Genomic DNA, 20,312 nt, shown 5'->3' with positions numbered 1-20,312 from the left:
AGGCGCACATAAACGTCTTTTTTTTCCCTCAAAATGTGCGGTGCGCCCTATGGTGCGGTGCGCCCTATGGTGCGGTGCGCCCTATGTGTGTTGCAACTGCGACTTTTGAGACCACCTCATTGAGGAGATGATGAAAGAGTGGCTGAATGTNTTTTTTTTTTTTTCTTCAAAGTTAACAAATTGCTCACAGTTGGTCACCAAAGACACACTCAGAGACTGTTGCATTAGTACGGTTCAAATCCCACAGCGATTTAATGTCTGGTTTTTAATTCCTTTGGTATGAAAGAAATTTAAATGAACTGATGATGAGTTTTGGAGCCCTAGAAAGCTGTAGTACCGGTCCATGCCACTAGTAGGAGGTTAATAAAGGTCTGAATCAGCTTCATGATTCAGATGTAATGCTATATTAATCAGAAAATACAGTCAATTTAGAGTCTAAATTGCTAGTAAACAGTGCATCATTAACACCGAGGCTAAGATTGGTCATTTAAGGTGGATAAAAGAAGCAGAAAGTTTAAAAGAAGCATTTTTAAATGTAGTTAAAGGGTTTGGTCAGGATGTATATATCAGCTGACTGTTAGAAGGATCTAATTTTTTTTTACCCTTATTTAGATGATAATGATTAAGAGTTTCAACTTTCCCTTTTTTGTCTTTTAATCTTTGAGAAATGAGGGTTTCAGATATGGAGGAGAGTAATGGGCCTTTTAAATCTGCTGCTTCATGCATGTGTTTATATTCACATGGCCTTCCTTTGTTTTTGTGGATGGGGTCAGTTAAATTAAGTCTTCTCGCCCCTTTGGGACATTCACCCCCTCTTTTAGCGTCCCACGCTTATGTTGCAGGTCTTGCAGCTGGGGTCTTTCTTGGCGTTAACTGTGGAGAGACTCATCAGCTGGTGCCCGCTGATCTCCTCCACCGTGCCCAGAGCCAGGTCCACAGGCTCAGTGTAGATCACCTCCAAGATGACATCCTGGGCGTGGTGAAACACCAGACTGCCATCTTCATTCTGCTTGCAGGTCAGGAAGCGGTTGTTTCCGATGTCGAGGGCAGGAAGCCTCTGCTTGCAGAAGTCGTCGCCCGTGGAGCCCTTCGGAGCCAGAACAAGGATGACGTAGTGGTAGGCTGTGTACATGCAGTAGAAGTCTCCAAAGTAGAGATTGGTGTCGGGGTTGAAGAGCGCGTCTGCCTGGACCTCAAAACGAAGGCGACCATAGGGCGAGTCCTGCGGAGGCTTTCCAGTGTTGAACTCTGTGTTGCAGCTGAAGAAGATTCCCTCCAGCTTGCCGCTGATGGGTGAGCCGTGACTGCCACTGTTATCTTTCACTGATGGCAGCATCCGGTTCTCCTGCTCCTCCCTGGAGTTTGGAACAAAATCAGTTTAGCTTTTGCTAATTTTCCCTCAGAATCTGCAACACAGTTGTTTTTATTTCTTGTAATTCTTAACCATTTTTGTCTGTTTTTAAATACCTATTTGTTGGAATTGTATCAACAGTTTGTATCATATATATATATATATATATATATATATATATTATACATATATATAATACAATTGCACATGTTTGAAAAGTGATACCTGCTTTTCAGGATTATTTGTGTTATGATATGAATAGAATCTTTTGAAGCATGTCTCTACAGCTTTATAAGTCAGACCAAATTGGGAGCATCTGTTTACAGCAGCTTTAAGGCCTTTCAAATGATTCCTCATTGAATTTAGATCCAGACTTTAATCTGAGCCTCCAAAACCATCAGTGTGCTTTGTTCTAAATTACTCCATTGTAGCTCCACATGTGTGTTTAAAGTTGTCCTCCTGAAAGGTGAACAATTTCTTATTTCTGAAGTATTTTTACCAGGATAACATGCAGGGTTTTTGCTCTGCTTCTATATAAAGTCAAAATGAACATAGTGGACATCAGAACCTTTTTCCTTATGTTGAATTTAAGGATGGCATGACTAGTTTGTTAAAGATTATCCCACCTGGGCTGTAGATATCTTTAGCTTCCCTACAGTTACCATTGGGGCTTTTTTATATAATAGTCTTCCTCAACCAATGGTTGGACTTGTCCTTATCTTTATTATGTCATATCTGATATGTTCTTTGATCTCTGTGATGCTGTTTGTTCACATATCTTTTTTTTTTTTTTTTTTTGCAGAACCTTTAACGCCTTCACAGAATAGCTGTACTTTTAATCAGATTACTTTCAGTGGGTTTGTTTTACTTCTAAAAGCACTTGGTTAGACTGTATTATGTTTAGCAGTCACAAACTTAGGCCTTTGCAGAAAAAAATCCTTGTTTTGGACAATGCATATCCCATTTTTTTTTAAATATTTTTCTTTCTACTGCAGCTTAACATAACTGTGTTGACCTATGGTGTAAAATCCCAATAAAATACTTTAAATCTTGTGGTTTTAGTATGACAAAAGATGAAAAAGTTTTCCTAAAGTCAAAGAGATCTGGAATGAAAAAGTTACCAGCTAATATTACTATAATAAGATGTACAAATACATCTTTTGACAGTATGACTAAACCACACCCAAAAATATAAGCAGTTTCAATTCTAACAAACATTTAATATAACAGGGTAAATGCCGCAAATAATCATTATTATGTAATTAAAACTCTGTTTTTTTTAGAGGGAATAATGAAATATTTCCATCTCCTTACCGGGGATTGTCAGTTCTAGTAATCCCCACATGATGGGGCAGTTTACCAGAATTGCTTTCCATGAACTGATTCAGCTGTAACTCAGCAAAAGAAAAAAAAAAGGGAAGGAGGAATGACATCATGTTGTACAGAGCAGACAAAAGATTGCTCAGAAGCTGCAGCTTAAGTAAAGAAACTGGTGTATAACTGGAAGCAATTCCCGTCAGCAATCCCATGGTAAGAAAACAGGAGAAGAAAATAGGAATGACGTTTTGGAAAATCTCTCTGCCAACTATGTGTGGCTAAGCGTTGTCGTGGGTTTGCTTTCACAACGAACATCCGGGGGTGAAAACAATCTTGTATCTATGGTTGTTTTAATGTGAAAATACATTTCCAGAAAGATTGGGCTATATTCTACTGTAGATTGATGTGACATCTTTAGATTTATGGAAGTAATTAAAATGCTTCACAACTAATGTAATTTATTTACCTAAAGCAGCTGGAGAGAAACGCTTTAAAGTAAAATTAGGAGGTCATCGTGCTGCTTGTACAGGAAATGGTTTCTATAGTAATGGCTAAACATGCAGAACAGTCTGCATCCTTGCAATATCAAAAAAAAAAGAAAAAAGATTTTTTGAGATTTAAGTCTTCGAGGGAGCTAGCTTCTATAACAGAAGAATGCTTCAATAGAGATTGCATTCCAACACTAGCTTTAAGGGATTTGAGTGAGTTGCATATCAATAATTCAACATATAAAGAACTCTATCTTCCTTTATTCAGGGTCACCTTGTTAAACACTTTCATGATGTTAATAAAGTATGATTGATCCAGAAGAAACGAATGAGAAAGAAAGAAAAGGATGAGACAATGTTCATATAAATGTATAAAGGATGATATTATAGCGATGCCCACCTAGCATGATCGAAGTACTCTTTATGCTGGTTCCTGTAGAAGACAGAGAAGCGCAGCATCCGCCCAGCAATGACCTCTGCCTTCTCCAACAGCTGGTTTAGATGCACTGTAGAGTAATCTGGGAAAGAATCAAACTTTTATTAGTGAAACAAAACAAATCTTAAACATATCTATAAACAGGTAATGGACCAGTAAGATCTCAGTTCTGCATTTGATACGTTCAATGCTAACATTCTTTTAGAAGGGCTTGATCATTTTTTTTAAGAATTAAGGGAACAACAAAGAGCGAATTTCCTTCATTTCAGAATATTGCAAAATTAGAAGTATCTTGTCCAGGGATGATGCTGAGAAATTATTCCATGTATTTGTTTCTTCAGTTCTGAACTATTGTAATTATTTACTAACAGGAAATCCAAAGACTATACAGTAGTTAAAAGCCTTCAGCCGATTAAAAATGCTGCAGCCAGAGTTCTGATGAAAATTAAAAACGAGAAATCATATCTCTCCTATCTCAGCTTCTCTTCATTGGCTTCCTGTTAAATCCAGAATAGAATTTAAAATCCTCCTTCTCACATATAAATCCTTAAATAACCAACCTCCATCTTACATCAGAGATATGATTCTTCCTTATGTTCCTAACAGAGCACTTCGTTCTCAATCTGCAGGTTTATTAGTGGTTCCTAGAATTTCTAAAAGTGAAATGCGAGGTAGATCTTTTAGGCAGACACCATGTCTACTTTTAAGGCAAGGCTTAAACGTGTAGGCTTTCCTCTTTGATATTGCTTATAGTTAGAGTGGCTCAGGTTATCCAGTGTTATCTCTATAGTTATGCTGCTATAGGCTTAGACTGCTGGAGGACATAGGGACCCTTTTCATCACTCTGCTTCTATCTCTACCCTCTCATTTCTGCAGTGTTTGTTAGTTCAACCTCTAATGTTATGTTCTATCTTGTTTTTTCCCATTATAATAGCTTCATCTGGTATTTTCCCATTTTGCTGTAACACCATACTGGAGAGAAATATCAGCTGTGGTGCTGTCATCAACACTTTTGTTTATAGATGTTGGACCTTGGCCTGTTTCTCCAGTGTAGTCCTGTTTCTCTTACTATGACTAACTTTGTGTGTTCTCTTTCATCTTCTGACATGAAAGCTGGCTTTGTGCTCGTCTGCCAGGCTGTGTGGTTCATGGATGGGTTTGCATGTGGAGCTGGTTGACAGTTGACTTTTGTATCTTTGCTTCTTTCTGTATGCCGGCTTCTGTCTCCTTGAACCCCAGTCGGCCTCGGCAGATGGTCGCTCACACTGAGCCTGGTTCTGCTGGAGATTAATTTTTGTTAAAAGGGAGTTTTTTCTCTCCACTGTCGCCACAAGCATGCTTGGTGTGAAGGAATGCTGCAGAGTCAATGAGTATATGCAATCAGCTGGTTTTCCTTGATCCTGATTTCCTGATCTGACAGTTTGATCTGGTTGAATTGTCTCTATAAAGCACCTTAAGGTGACATGTGTTGTGAAGTGGTGCTAAATAAGTAAATTGAATTGAATTAGATCTGCATTTTTTAGTAATTTATGTTGACTATTCACTTATAATTAACAAGACAATGTTTGCATTCCCAAAGAAGAAAGGATAATGCAATTATTCCCCACTTAATTTTCTCTTCCCCATTGTTAAAAAAACATTTATTCAAATCTTGTAATGTGATTCTACGCTCACGCACCACATCAGGGTCTCTTTTCCTAATTGAGTGTGGTTACAAGTCAAAATAATGAAGGGAATTCTCCATCTCATAAGCCCAAAACACATCCCACAAACAAGCGCTTCAAGACAAATGCTGATTTGTTTTTACTTTTAATCCAAGAACTAGATTTTTTTTTTAAACCTGATTGTTGCCATAGTGGACACTATGTTTAAGTCTGATTACACTTTTTGATAATACATTTTTGTTTGTTTATTGACATATATAAAAGGATTTTTCTAAAAAGCAAGGACATTAAAAATGTTGACCTCACTTCTCTCCTATATAAACTGCTTTTTTTATCTGTTTCAAAACCTAATATAAAGGAGGCACCACCCATCCTTTCAATATTGTTCACCTAAGGTATTTGCCAACTGTGCAAGGCTTTATCTAAACGGAAGATGCCTTGTTTACTAGATTCCTGAAGCACCTCAGGTGAATCCATTTGATGTGAAGGGCCAGCAGCTCCACTCTGAGCTCTCCTCAGATTATGAAGTAACTTTTGGAGGGAGAGCCAAACCGGTACTGTCGAAGCCTCACAAATATGTTAAATCTTTCTGGCAAAAAGGTTGATTACACAAACCCCTGATGAACCAGCTTTAATTAATCTCACTGTCACATTAAATGTGGGCTACATACCACTGGATCTGTAAACAAAATCATGCAAGGAAGTTTATTAAGGAAATACATCACCAGAGAATCAAAATAAACATGTACAGTATTACTTTTTAGCCACTCATCTTGTGGGGTATTCGAGTGATTTCAGAGAGACTTGTTTCACTTTGTTCAAAAGATATTCTGGAAATTATTGCAGGCATTGAGTCTGATGAAATTTTTCCTCCAAGCCAGCATACAGATGAAGCTCATTTCAGTCGATGGTTTCCAGGATTTCTTTATTTCAGTCATGATCGATATCTTTTGACTAGGTGAGATTTTCTTTTTTGCTCACCTTCTAATTTGCCATGAGATAGAGCTGTGCACATATTACAGCAGATAAAGCCCTAATTCCATCTATCCATCTCTTTTTTCCCTATCACTTGCAAACAAAACACTTTTCACTTTGATTATGAAACATCAGACTTAAAGGAATATCTCTTCACACTCCAAACTGCTTTAGATGATTTCTTGAAGCAACCAACAGAATCACACCAATTGCAATCAGCAAACACGAAATCTTGAGGTTCATTATCAGTTCGCCTCTTTGGGAGGCTGTCTGGGAAGAAAATTATTTAAGCAAAAAAACAAAAAGAAGTTTATGAGCTTCGATAAAAGAATACATCTGGTTCAGTGCTACACAGCCAGGATCCAAGGGTCAGTAATCATTTTAAGCCTTCTTTCTAACATCATAAGGTAATCTTTCCCAGGAGGCTGAAAGAAAGCATCTATTGATCCACACTCTCCATTCCCCACCAGTCTGCTCTGTCACCTCATAGGTGTTCTATCAGTTCTCTGTGAAAAACTGAAAAAGACTCAGAATGTCTTATAAAGAACACTGTGACTTGAGGGTTAGTAGAGCCTGTCAAGCTGACAACCAGAAAACTACAGAGCTATTAAGACCATATCAGGATCTAGTCAGCCTGATTCATCCATAAATACTGAGGCACAGTTAAATTGAAAGCTTTTTAGAAAAATCTCGCTTTTGCTGAAATATTCTCCCTCTTAAACTTCATTATTATTATAATCTTCTTTCATTTTTCTAAGGAAATAAAAATAATCTTTGTCTGTGTGACCAGCAAATGGTAACAAAGGATAAAAAGAGAATTTCTGTTTTAAAATGTTGTTTGTTTTTTCAACACCACTATTGGTTTATTTCTTGAGCATGGGAGCTTTTGAATACTCATCCAGCACTCTTATATTCATTACAAATCAGTCTTTCCTGATTTTTACTGTGGTTAAGAATATCTTAGTTTTGCACCTGTATTACACCAATAAAATTAAACTTAACTGAATTTAATGAGATGTTTAATCTCAAAGTCTGTACTGTTGCTGGTTCCCAGAGCTGAGGGCAGAGGGGCGACTCGGCAGCGAACAGCTTAAGCTGTTATCTTCTACCACCCTGCACACCCGCTTTGATAAACTACACCCCCAACCCCACCCACTCACTCTCCTGTCCATTCCCTCCCCTCCCCCGCTCTAAGCCTCTTGGTTGTTATGTTATGCGACACTAGAATTCACGGACGTATAGCGCAGCTCTCCTCTGTTTAATTCCTCTATTTCCTCATCACCCATCGTCCATCTCTGGACTGAACCTCTCAGCAACTCATTACATAAGAATTTCAATATTCTTGATTTCTCTGCATTGTTTTTCTTTGTGTGGATTTCTGTAATCCAGTCAGCAGCCTTCTAATCTTAAAGGCAGCTCTGATGGAAGAAATTAGGGAAAATACATGAATTGGTCTGTTTGTGTTTTTACGCACCAGCAGTGCAGAACTCAATGATCTCGCTCCACTCAGAGACGGCGTAGTCCCCATCTGTCTGTTTCGATGCAGTCTGGACCGCAACGGTGTACTCTGTGCGGGGGCTCAGGAACCAGTGGCCCCGGACCGTCATGGGCAGGGGGACCGCCTTGGCTACGAGCTTGGTGGGAACATCCTGAGGAGGAGAAAAGCAGGATTACAGGCAAGGCAAGAGGTTTGGGGAGAAGGACAATTGTAAAAGGACTAAATTACTGAGTATGAGATTGCTAGTCTCTGGCTTTTGCTTTAGCTACACACAGATATTTGTAAATTCACACATCATCTGACCAGGTAATTTATACACTCAAACTGCTCTGTCATATCCCATCAACGCCCCCCGCCACACAGGTATCAGTTGGCTTTAGCAGCTCAGTGATTGGACTGACAGCTCCTGCCTAGCAACAGAGTCATCCTGCTACAACAAAGCAGAAGGAGAGGTCCTCTGCAGAAGGGTTCAAGCCAGATAAAACAGCAATAATGTTTACTAAAAATGTTAAAAAGAGATCCTTTCTGTTGGTGTAAAAAGAGAGAGGTGTGAAGATGTTGCTAGCCCATTGGAGGTCTTTGAACAAAGCCGTCTTGAATCTTCTACTACATTATAAAACAGGGGAAGGGCCCCCAAAGCAAGAGTTGGCCCCCAGGAGCTGTAGAATAAGTATATTTCTACATGTAAATTGTCTCATAGAGTAACACTCGTCGTCAGAATTATTCACATGTAAACTTTTCTCAACTGATGACTGAATCTTTACAAAAAGTAAAAGAAAAATCTTGTACTACTTTCAAATTTGCATAATTCTTATGAACTTGATTCAAGCAGCAGTGCACATTTGTTTAATCTGTGGCTTTATTCATTAAGCTATAAAATGGTCTAGTTAGATGAAGGATATGAAGATAATATAAAGCCTTGTACCATCTCTGCTGAATAAATCACCATCACATGCTATTTAAGAAGATAGTTACAAAATCAGTTAACTAAAGTTAACATAAACAACCAAAAATCCACTTTAAGCAATGATGATTCAGTTCTTTTTAACAAAATTAATAATTTTGTGAAACTGTTATAATAATGAGCCTATTATTTGTTTTCAAAAGGCCACACAGCCCGTAATGAGAGCCTGTTGGATGACTCATCTCTCAGTGACAACCTCCCTTAAAATGTTGTTTATCTGCCAGACTCAAGCATCATTACCTTGTGTTTGAACTTGTTTGAGTTTTTGTTCTCCTTCTTATTCAGGTCAATAAAGTAGTGAGTGATGCGTTCTTTGCTGCGCGCCTCCATGTCCCAGCAGATCTTGAAGGAGTCGCAAGTGATGTTGCTGATTTTGATGTTCTGAGGAACAGGGAGCTCCTCCATGCTGCCATCCTGGGATTTGCTACCTGTAAGATTGAAAACGGAACCCTGTTACCAAAGAGCAGCACATTTATTCACACATTGCTTTAGAATATTTGCTTGGCTAAACCGAATAGTGATAATAAATCATACTATTTTATCTACATCCTTCAAAACATTAAATCCTGAACTAAAGCATCTTGTTACCCACAGGTTTCTCTACCACCGTAGTGACTCGGGCTTTTAAAAATACTGCATTAGGTATTCGACGCATACCATTTACAGTATAGCCATCAAAATGCACAGTGGGACACAGCTACTTACTGTATATGCTACCATGGAAACAGCAGTTTCTGCACGCTGTTGCATGCATCTGCTTCACAGAGCCTCAGCATTATTGAGTATCTCTGCTTTTCTACTGCCCTCTCTAAGCAGACCTTATTCTCATCAGTTTTATGAATATACTGAAAGGTGGACAGGATTTCATTTTTGTCACACCATCATTAACCCCTTAACTAAAAATGTAATGCCTTTTAACAAATGCTGTGGGTAAATATTCTATGACCTATTCTTACACAGCTCAAAGTTCACCCAGAGGCTGATAGAAAAACAAAGCCCGGCTGTATAAGAGCTTTGTCACATTGGACTCTGAGACGCCCACTTGGCATGGTAACAATGCATTTTCTGTGTATGCTCTGGGGTCTGAACACAGCATTGAGTTAAATTCAAGAATGCAGTATTTTTTCGGGGGTAATGTTCAATATGACTGGGCTTTATAGAGGGTTAACAATAGCTGGAGTACTGAAGCATGGAAAATCCATCTCCGCTGGTTCTCGGGAAGAGCCAGAGATAAAAGAGTGGGCTCGTAATTGGGTTTGTGCACTCTACACCTCACCTCCAAGTAATTCTCAAACAGTAAAGCTTTTGTAGATTGATTCTCTTAAAATTAGCCAAGCAGAGGGTACCTTTTGAAACACCTACTATGTAGCTGGAGCAATGAAAGCAGATTAAACATGCAGTCACTGCCCTTTCATAATGAGACTCAATTAAAGCCCTCACTTATTTTCTGCCGTTTGGTCACAACAGGCTGTTTCCAAAATGTAATTCAACATTTAAAGGTTGAGAGCTTCTGACCGTAAACCACAGGGCCATGCAAAATTAACTTTAATGTATTTCTTGTTGGATTTCCTTTATTACACCAACTCAATGCAGTAGATAATTATAAGGTGAAATAAAAAAGAGGATTAAAGAAAAGATGTCTTTTTAAAGCTGTTCTGCAAATAAAAATCTAAGAAAGGTGACATGCTTTGGTAATCACCTAAACTAACTGTGCAACCCATAATAAAAATCTAAGGAATAATTGGCCTCAGCAGTCACCCATCAGTGCTTGGACTCCCTTTAGGATTTTTTTCCTGAGTGTAACTAGATCTGTTCTGTAAAAGACCCTGAGGTTTCCTAAGAACCAAACCTCATCAAGAAAACAAACTATTTGCAGATGTAAAGATAACTTATCTCTAGTGTATCTCTAGCTTTGAATATCTGCTTCCCCAAACGGACAGTCTGGTCAAGTAGAGCATTGATCAGAAAAGTTGCAAAGATCTGGACTTGATGAAAAAGATGCAAAAATGCAAAAAAAAAAAAAAAAAAAGCATTGTGTTTGCTATAAAACTTATACAACCCAACATACCTCCCCAAACACTGAATAATATTATCTTATTAGAAATGTAAAAAGTAATCTAATTGTGATTAGATTTTTTTAACTGCTAAGCAGTAAACTACATATGCAATCATTTAATGAAACAACCAAATGAGTCTGACTGCAGTAGTAAAAGGAATTCAATCATTGTAGATCTAAGATACAAACGTTCTCATGTGTTTGCTTTATTAAAATAAAAGCACACAGTTTCTCAAATCTTAAAAATACTAGACAAAACTTGCTGTGTTTAGATAAGTTTTCTAAGTGGGGTACTTTGATTGAATCTCATAGTGTGTTTGTTAACCTGCTTACTATGAAATTAAAATGAAAGCTAAAAATATGGTTAATTTAAAAACAAGTGCCGTAATCAAAATTTTGTATTAATTTGTCAACATTTATTTTGGAATGCCTTGAATTAGATTCTTCTGAAACTGTTATTGTTAGGGGTTCAAATGGTCCCTGGGGAAACAGATTAGAACAGGTTCAGTCAGCATCCATTTTACCATCTTTGACAAGATCTGCAAACTGATATCAACAGGTGCTCTTTATCCAGTTTTAACTATTTCCCAGAGAATGTTTCCCAAACTACTTTGTTTATGAATGTGTGAAGCTGGAAGAGTAATTTCATAGAAGACTTTCAACTGTAACTGCAGAGAAGGAAGGATTCTACAGGTGTTTACTAAACAGAGAGAGGACATAAAAGTGAATGGCACACTTTTCCAATATGCTGGTAAGGAAATGTTAAAAACAATTTAATATTGACTTTAACAGATCACTTAAATTGGTTGGTTTCAGTCAGTGTCTGTTCCTAGACACTGACTGAGCATTAAAGGCTCATATTAGAATGACCCCACATTTACAGTCAGCTTTCCTAAATGTACGGTAATATTTGTTATGCATGTATTCTCCCAGATTTTACAAGGCACAAGGGATAGAGCAACTCTTTGTTATGAAATAAACATGCCTCCCTTTGAGTGCACTTGGCCTGACTTCTCCGAGCTTACAGGACACTCCCAGTCCTCTCTGTGTTGATTGGTGAAAACATCCTGTCCTGCTGGTGGTCTGCATTTAAAGTGCACATCTCATTAAATCCAAACCCCACTGAGCTGATTAATTTGGCTCAGACTGAGGGGGTCAGCTCGAGACATGACGAGGCACAGCTAGGAGAGGAGGCATTGCATCAAGTCAGTGCTGACCAGACAGCGATGTTAGTGCTGTAAAGACCCATTTGAGACAGGGTGGTGCTGACTTTTACCAAAGTCTGAAAAAAAGAGTTCTGCTGTCATTCCCTAACATCTAACTTAAGCAACACTGAAATATAGCTGAAAGGGGTTACAAAAGACTTCTTCGCAAGTGTTTTTGAAAAATCCTTAGTGTGCTGCTCATTTTATCTAGTTGAAATGTATTATTTTTTCTTAAACATGTGCTGGACACTAACAAAAACAAAACAAATACAAAAAAAAATGTTTCTCTGTTGCAAAATCCTTCCTTTTCTTCTTTGCTTCGAACGTGTTTCTTTCCACAGTGAGGTTGTTCCTTCAGAACTAAACTCAGCAAAGCTTTATCCTCTTCACTTCCTGTGACTCAATCATACTAATTCATCTCCTGTTTACTGCAGTGCTACTGTAACCTAATTCATTTATAAACAGAGGCTTAATACAAAGACACCACACCTTCAGTAATGTGCTCTAATTACTTCCTCTAAAGACTATTAGTCAGTACTTTTATGCAAATATATATGAACACTAAAATACAGGCAGATGTTGAGTGTCTTCTGAAACTTTTCAGTCTTTTTGTGGATCCAGGTAATGGACCCACATAGAGGAAGAGCAGAATTATTCTGGAAGGAAGATGATACATAATTTACAATTCATTAACAAGGATGCAACATAGATCTGTATTAAAGCTCTATGATTTAATACTTTGTAAATCATTTGTAGTTAGAATTTTTTAGGGTATGTTCCGTCTTATTAGATGGACTACATCTGAATAATAATAATCATGTATTCTTAACTGGACAGTGATTGAACACTGAATTTTAACATGTCTTTGTGTTTATCTAAATCCTCTTAACCATGGCTGTGAGGTTCTTCTCATCCACTGAATCTCCGCAATCATTCTCAAGTCTCTTGCAGCTTCTAAACATTTTCCTTCCAGGATTTCCCTAATTTACTACCATTTTTTTCCCAATCTACCCTGACAAAACTTTCCAGTCTCAAGTGGAGTAAAAGCATCCCCACACCATGATGTTGACACCAAGAGGAGTTTTTAGGGTGATGTCCACTGTGATGCACCTTAAATACATATTAGGCATGTTAGGCACACAGAGAAAAAACACCAGAATTTCCTTCTCGTGGGACCTTAAAGGGATTTTCTATTCTACTCTATTCTAAAATAAGAATAAATATGCACTTTTTTCTGTTTCTCCTGTATTAATACTGCACAGTTATTCCATCTGTTTTTGGTGTCATATTTATTTCTGTATCATTGTCCCATATATTATTTGTTGGACTAATGTACTGATTGTCTTACCTCCTGCTTGCATTTGGCTCCTACATCTCATCAGTTATTGACACCACTTCCTAATTATTGATATTTTTCCTCCAGCTTTTATTGTCTTTACACTGTCACAAGTACAGAGAAACGAAATGAACTCTCTGCATTTAACCTGTCCCCTTGGGGAGCAGTGGGCTGTCGTTGTGCGGCTTGCAGGGGGCAGTTTGTGCCCTAACCACTAGACCGTGACCCCTCTCAAAATAAATTATACTCTACTTTTGTCTTTTCTTATCACATTCGATCCCAATTAAAATAAATTCAATTACGTTTTGTTTTAATGGTAAAAAAAAATTGAAAATGCTCAGATTATGAAAATTTTTTTTTTCACAGCATTGTATGATCAAAACCACTAACTGTAAACAAGATAAGCCAGACTTTCTCTGTGGGAAACTAGTGCTTGCTCTAAATCTTTGGGGACTGAGAGAGCAGAGGATGAAAAATGGAGGAGTGAGAGCCAAGCTAGATGAAGGTCAGGCTGTGAGAAAGAGGCAAACTGTTAAGTCCCTCACAGGAGGCCTGAACCCTCATCTAGACTTAAATGAATGTGCTAGCATTACGCCCTCGGCTCCATGCTCTTGGATTTGCACAGTGTTTAATTTGGATGGCATATAATGTTACCACAAAGACATATTGTGCCATGCTTCTGTTGTTTTGCCTCATCATCTTATGGACTGTAATGCTTTACTACACAGAAGATGGAGGCTGGTTTTAACACATCATGATTAAGCCTAAATGAGACAGTTTATGAGCCTTTATTTAAGAGTTCAGAAGCACTGATTAAATGTGCAACTCCCTGTGGAGTTTGCAATGACCCAGGAGAGCTCTGCATGCTTCAGCAGAGCACCAAGTGTCAGGATGCAGAGATGTCTGCTCCGCAGGAAAGCTATTAAAGTGGTTAGCTAAATCAGTGAAACTCAAACAAATGCATCTTATTGTCTGCAGCCCTTTTTTTCAATGCATCGTTTATTCCTAGGAGATGCAAAAACGTCAATGAAAATCTTGTTAAGATCCATATCCAGCTAATTCCTAATGCATCTGGTAGGAACTTGTTCCAGTCACACCTTGTGGTATTGTGTATTACCTTTCAGCAGCAATTTATCGACAATTCAGTCTGTCTGAACAGTTTTAATGTGATCTCCATGTTGCCATGTCCACCACATATGACTAGAGCTCCATTTCAGAGCTCTGATAGTGGGAATGGAAAATCATGCTAGATGATAATTCGAATGCACAAGCACACACTTAGACAAGCCATCTGAAGTACAAAATGCAAGTCTAAAACCAAAATGTAAACATGAACAAACTAACATTTATCAGATCAGATACCCAGTGCCCTTTAAAAAAAAAAAAAAGCCAATTGTTGTTTTTGTCCTACCATAGGCCAAACTGAGATTGGAACCATGCTGTGAGCAAGAAAACATCTTTCAGAGTGTGACAAACAATGTGCTGCAATGGAGTCAATTGTTTCCCACACCTTTCGCCATGCAGACAAAAGCAAAAACAAAGACAAGAAAAAAAACAAAACAAGGAATATATTTTTCAAATCTTTCTTTCCCCTCCCCAGCAGATTAAGATGGGGGCTGACAAAATTTTTTAGAACTGCAGTTTATTGTTTGCATATGATTAAAATAAAAAGAAATAACACTTTTTTTCTTTTTCGTATTGAAAAAGAAAAAAGAATTTCTGGAGGTACTCAGGAGTGTTGCAATACTTTGCTAGGGTGATAACTTTTACTAAAATGGATGTTCTGAATTAAAATGAATGGGAAATTTAACAATTCATTAAGTGGTTGTATAACATTTGTAGGTCTTGCCAACACAGTCATGGCACACAGCTGCTAAAACTGAATCTAAAATGTTAGCTTACTCAGATCGTGTCAGAAGGCAGGCATGCTGCTACTTGGTATTGGGCAGAATCATCAGTACAGTAAATGGGCCTGTTTATCTACGTATCTGTGTGGAAGTGTCATGTTTTATGAACCAAAATCCAACAGGCCATTTTGAATCAGATGGAATTAATCAAACCAAAATATATCGATGAATGGTCCTTCTAAAAATATTTATCCTTGCATATAAATCATTGGTCTCAAACTCAAGTTCTTGAGGGCCGGTGTCCTTCAACTTCTAGCTGCGTCTCTGCTTCAACACATCTGACTCCAGTGTGAGCTCATTAGCAGAGCTCTGCAAAGCCTGACTTCAAATTCTTCACACAAAATGATCCTGCATGTGTAGCCTCAGTTAAAACACCCCCCACCCCTCATGCTGACGATACACATGTAGTAGCCACATGAATACAGTGAAGCTTTAACCCAATCTTTAACACAGGCAACACAGAAACAAGTTGTTTCCTACTGGGCATTGAAAAGCTCAAACAGGCCTCCATGTGTATGAGAAAGCTCTATGCATTCATTCCCTGGCTCAGTGTAGGCAGGCAAATCTCTCATGCAGGCAATTAAATATTAATAGGATTCAGATAAATTTAGAAACCAAAAGAGAAATGAATGCGTTCTGCATCGACTGGATGGGATGACACACCGTTTCCAAGAAAGGGTGAACGTGGATAGTTTGAGGCAGAGAGAGTCTGACTATCTAGTCAATGCAGGCTAAACTTTAACAAGACGTTTTTACAATCAAACTAAAACTAGGTAGCTTCTACAGCGGCCACTTTGTGTTTATAAACTTTGGTTCAACAAAGTTTTTGCCTACATGCAGATTTCTCTTTGAATCAACACATAGTAATATAAGACATAGAAATAAAAAAATATTTTTTAAAAACAATGTTTTCATTCATTCACAGAGAAAAGTATAAGCCTGTTTCTCTAAAAGCATTTGTAAATCAAATATTCTAACTGATTGTATCAACAGCCATTAAGCCTTTTATATCATTTTAGCAACATTAGGGGGGATAAAATGATGGGGGGGCTTTTGAGCAGAAACTCAGGGAGATTTTGGTATATACATGGTGACTGCAAAACTTCATTCAGAGATGGATATGCTGGTACTATATTGACTGATGACCTACTATGCAACCAAGGTGATTTTGATTTTATAAGGTCAGGAACCAACGGCCAGACATTCTAGTATAGAAAATGTTGGTAGAACACAGAAATTATGGTTCAGTTATATATGTCAAGTCATCAAGGTGCTCAAGCTTTAAAGCTGCCACAGACATCACACTACCACCACCATGCTTAAATGATAGTATTAGGTTACCTGATGTATCTCAATGCACTACATCCAAACATATTTGCTTTTCTCCACCAGTGAACAAAATCTTCGTACCAGACTCTTAAGGGAAAATAAGACAATTCTGTAGGACATATGCTACCCTTCATTGTGTCTTTTTGTTCAGCAGTGAAGGTTGAGCAATGACCACTAAGCTTGAAATGATTCCTGCTTCTTTTACAACCCAGAGGATGATTAACCCTGGTGAGTCATCAACATACTCTTAAAAGAAAGAAGATAAGTGTCTGCTGCTGGGAAAGATCCCAATAGTTTCAAGCTTGTGGGTAATGCCTCCCAAAGTGATTTGTTGGAGTCCAAAGAAAAGCCTTGGTGACAAATTCCCAGACCGCTGAAGGTCAGAGAAGTTTTATTCATTTGGCATCATAGGTTGCTTTTTTAGAAATGCTAGCCTTGTTCATGCTGTCAGACAGGTTATATCAAAGCAACTATTGATCTTACAGGTCTGGCAATAATCAGAATCAGAATGTGTCTGATTAAATAAAACAAAGAAAAAAAAGAAAAAAAGAAGAAACAATTTTAATCAACTCATATTCATGACTTATCAAGAGGGTGCAATAAAGTTTTTTTTTATATAACCTCAAGGTGGTTTAGAGAACTTTAACCGTAGTAAAATAAAATTACTGATTACAAGAATACATTTTACATATAATTAGACCAATGAATATGGATACAAATGAAAAAACCTGCAAGAGGATAAACAGTTTTTAACAGCATTGTGTGTGTTTTTGTTTCTGTCAAAATCAAGCATTTGCCAAAACTGAGGAATAAAACAATCGAATGAAAGATTTGGTAATTGTTTGTAAAATAATAAGAAATTATAAATGCTTTCAGATCAGTAGTTATCACACATCGTTGTCCTTCCAAGTGATCCGAGTACCTGAATATTTTAAATCCCAACAGCCAGTTTTGAGCTTATGGAGAGCATGTACGTTGTTGATACAGCAACACAAAAACTGAGAATATGTGGGCGTCTCAAGGACACAGAAGTAGCTACTACTTACACAAGTAACTGGTGCAAATACAAGACTCACCCTAAACACTGTTTGAAAAGCTGCACAACCAAGCCCAACCTATATACAATTACTGAAATGAAAGAGTCAGAATGATGCCAACAAAGCACTGAGATAATATAAGGACATTATGTTGTGTTGCAGTGTGTGAAACCGCTATGGTAAAGGAGAAAACGTGGCACTATGGCTGCACTGTGATCACATGCTTGCATTAATGAAGATAAATCACTGACTTCTCTGGCAAATTCAAATATAAATGACTAGAATCAGAAAGACCTTAGTTGTCTTCCATATGACCGTATTTCACGGGTTTAAAAGTGAATTAATACACAATTAATCTATCCAAAGAGGCACCTTTATGACCAAGCCTCAGATGTGGAATCAGTGCTGTGTAATTGCACTGATGGGTGTGCGGGGCTGCACCGCCTGTGCATGCTCCTCTGGGTGCAGCCATGTTTTAGCTTTCTATTCCTCATGATGACTTGCTTTTCCTCCCATTCGTGCACCAAACATTTTTCATGGGGGAGAAATTTTGGCTGATTTGAACTCTTGTAATGTTGAAAAAACTGCAGACATGTGTTCTATTTTCCCCTGCTGCTGAATTTGATAACTTTTCAGCCTGTCAGTAAGAGACCAGAAACGTGGCTTGAGGCCATACTGATGGGTTTGATAAGACATTCACTGAAATGTTGATATGTGAATCCATTGCAATTACTGCAAATAGCTATACTGGAAAAACAAATGCAGCTTTTCTCAGAGAGAAGATGAGAAGAAGCGCTAATAAGCTATAGGCGGGGTTGGTGCCTTTCTCTGTCCACGCCTGTGGTGCTGAAATAAAGGCGCTTATCAGCTGCCGACATGTGCGCGTTCAGTCCGCTGAAACAGACAGTTAATTTCAACAAAGACCTCTCATTATTCATTTGTATAAATTCAGTTATGTTAACTGCACACACGAGGGCACAGTTCATTTTTCTTGCAGAGTCACCGGCCCATGCTCATTGTACAAACTACAGGTTCTGAATGCAGTTCACACCAAAAAGAGCATTCTTCCCAACAGTTTGCACACAATAACAGACACTCACCGTCTCTTTCGCATAATTGTATGGAATCCAGGCTCAGGTCCTTGATCATCCCCTCGCAGGGACTTAATGGGCTGGTGATATTGTGCGCCAAGCCTGGTACCTCCATCGCTGCTTAGGGGTCTGGGTGATGCTACTGGTTTGATCGCAGCTTAAATATCGTAGACTGGGACTTGCAGACAAAAGGCGCTCTTCTGCAGAGGCAGAGGAAGGAGGAGAAGAATGAGTCCGATGTCCAGCCCCGCTCTGCCGCTCACAGCCCTTCCTCACCGTCTCCTGGGTTGTGGCGCGTTGATAGTGGCGCGTCAGCGAAATCGTCACGGGCTCGAACAGCGCAACGAGCCGCCGGTCCAGCTGCAGCAAGAGGCAAGGCAGCCGCTGCAGAAAACGTGTTAATAATCAGTATCCGCTTCCAGCACTTCTTTTGCCGCACAGCTTCTCTGTCCTTGCAAGGAGCCACACGGAGCCACAAGTGTGCGCACTGTGAGTGGGTCCTGACTGTGAGCCGCTGCGGGACAGTTAAACATGAATAGTTTAGAGGATTACCGCAGTCTGCAGACTCAGTGGCTTCTTATGTAACCAGATTAGGCCGGTGGTTCCCCTCTGTTTTAGGTCTGCAGCTGAACTGTGCTCACATGCACCCTTTCTTTCCAGTTTCACGTCCAACGTCATCCCTGCGCGGTATAACACATGTCCTTATTTGGTAAGGTGTACCCCTCTGTGCTTCAGGAGCGCAGGTGCAAATGGACTGTGCCATAATGAGCTGGGGGACTTTAATAGGTGATAAAATGATGGTAATGAATGACCAAAGCATTCTATAGGTCAGACTACTCTTCTGGGAAAAAATGTGCAGTATAAATGCAAAACCCAGATTGTTGACTAGAAAGTCATTTTAGAGTAGGGTTGCTGGCGAATTTAATTCTTGCTTTGAAAAAGCTCCACTGCAACTGCATCTACTGAAGGTCCCCTTTAGCTTTACAATCCTTGGTCAGTCTTTGTAAAATAGCTGAAACTCAGTTTGGATGGAGCTTGGAAACAGCAAGCCTTACAGATTCCTTTATTTGATTTAGAAGCTTACTTTGACTATGCCATGCTGATACAGAAATATTGTTTTGATCTTTACCTCTGTTACACTGTCAAATCTTTAGCAACCAGTTCAACAGATCATTAAGGTAACTGATTACAGGACTCTAATCCTAACTCTACAGCACAACAGAAAACAACAGAGAAGTAAAAAGGACAAAGAAATTCTGTGCAGTAATTAATAAACAGGGCATATACAAGTAAAAATGGGGAACATTTATGCAAAATAAAATGTCTTGTTTATGAAACGGGTGAATAATTGTTTAATAGTATGTAGAAAAGTAATATTTAGCCATGTTTTGGCCAGATAGTCATGAAATTTATGTGAAAATTTAAAATATGGAGATACGAGGACTGGCTAACCAGCACACAAAGGACCAATATGTGGGACCTAAACTTAATGACCCCAACTCAACTTACCTTTTTAAGTCACCAAACTAAGAGTGCTTACAATTTGATTATGAATCGTGAAGACAGAAACCGTTGGCCAAACCTCAACCCAGAGCAGAAACAGAGGGTGGTTTAAAATAAAAGGTAAACAACAACTGACCAAACTGGATCTACTGCTT

The 20,312-nt window shown here is 38.5% G+C and overlaps 1 protein-coding gene across 1 annotated transcript; it reads right to left on the bottom strand.

Annotated features, from left to right (window-relative positions):
- Positions 1-157: 157 nt before the first annotated feature.
- LOC107084683 (phytanoyl-CoA hydroxylase-interacting protein-like) lies at positions 158-19,293 on the bottom strand. The gene is made up of 6 exons (XM_015374619.1): positions 19,207-19,293; positions 18,664-19,038; positions 8,934-9,121; positions 7,706-7,880; positions 3,557-3,674; positions 158-1,355 (listed from the first exon to the last, which is right to left on the bottom strand). Exons 2-6 carry the CDS (start codon positions 18,767-18,769, stop codon positions 818-820), a joined length of 1,125 nt encoding a protein of 374 aa, XP_015230105.1. The 5' UTR covers positions 18,770-19,038; positions 19,207-19,293; the 3' UTR covers positions 158-817.
- Between the last annotated feature and the right edge of the window lie 1,019 nt (positions 19,294-20,312).

The sequence above is a fragment of the Cyprinodon variegatus genome, unplaced genomic scaffold (genome assembly GCF_000732505.1).
Source record: "Cyprinodon variegatus isolate N-32 unplaced genomic scaffold, C_variegatus-1.0 Scaffold106, whole genome shotgun sequence".
In the NCBI taxonomy this organism is placed as follows: domain Eukaryota; kingdom Metazoa; phylum Chordata; class Actinopteri; order Cyprinodontiformes; family Cyprinodontidae; genus Cyprinodon; species Cyprinodon variegatus.
The sequence above is the reverse complement of the archived record's forward strand: the minus strand, read 5'-3'. Positions and strand labels throughout refer to the sequence as shown.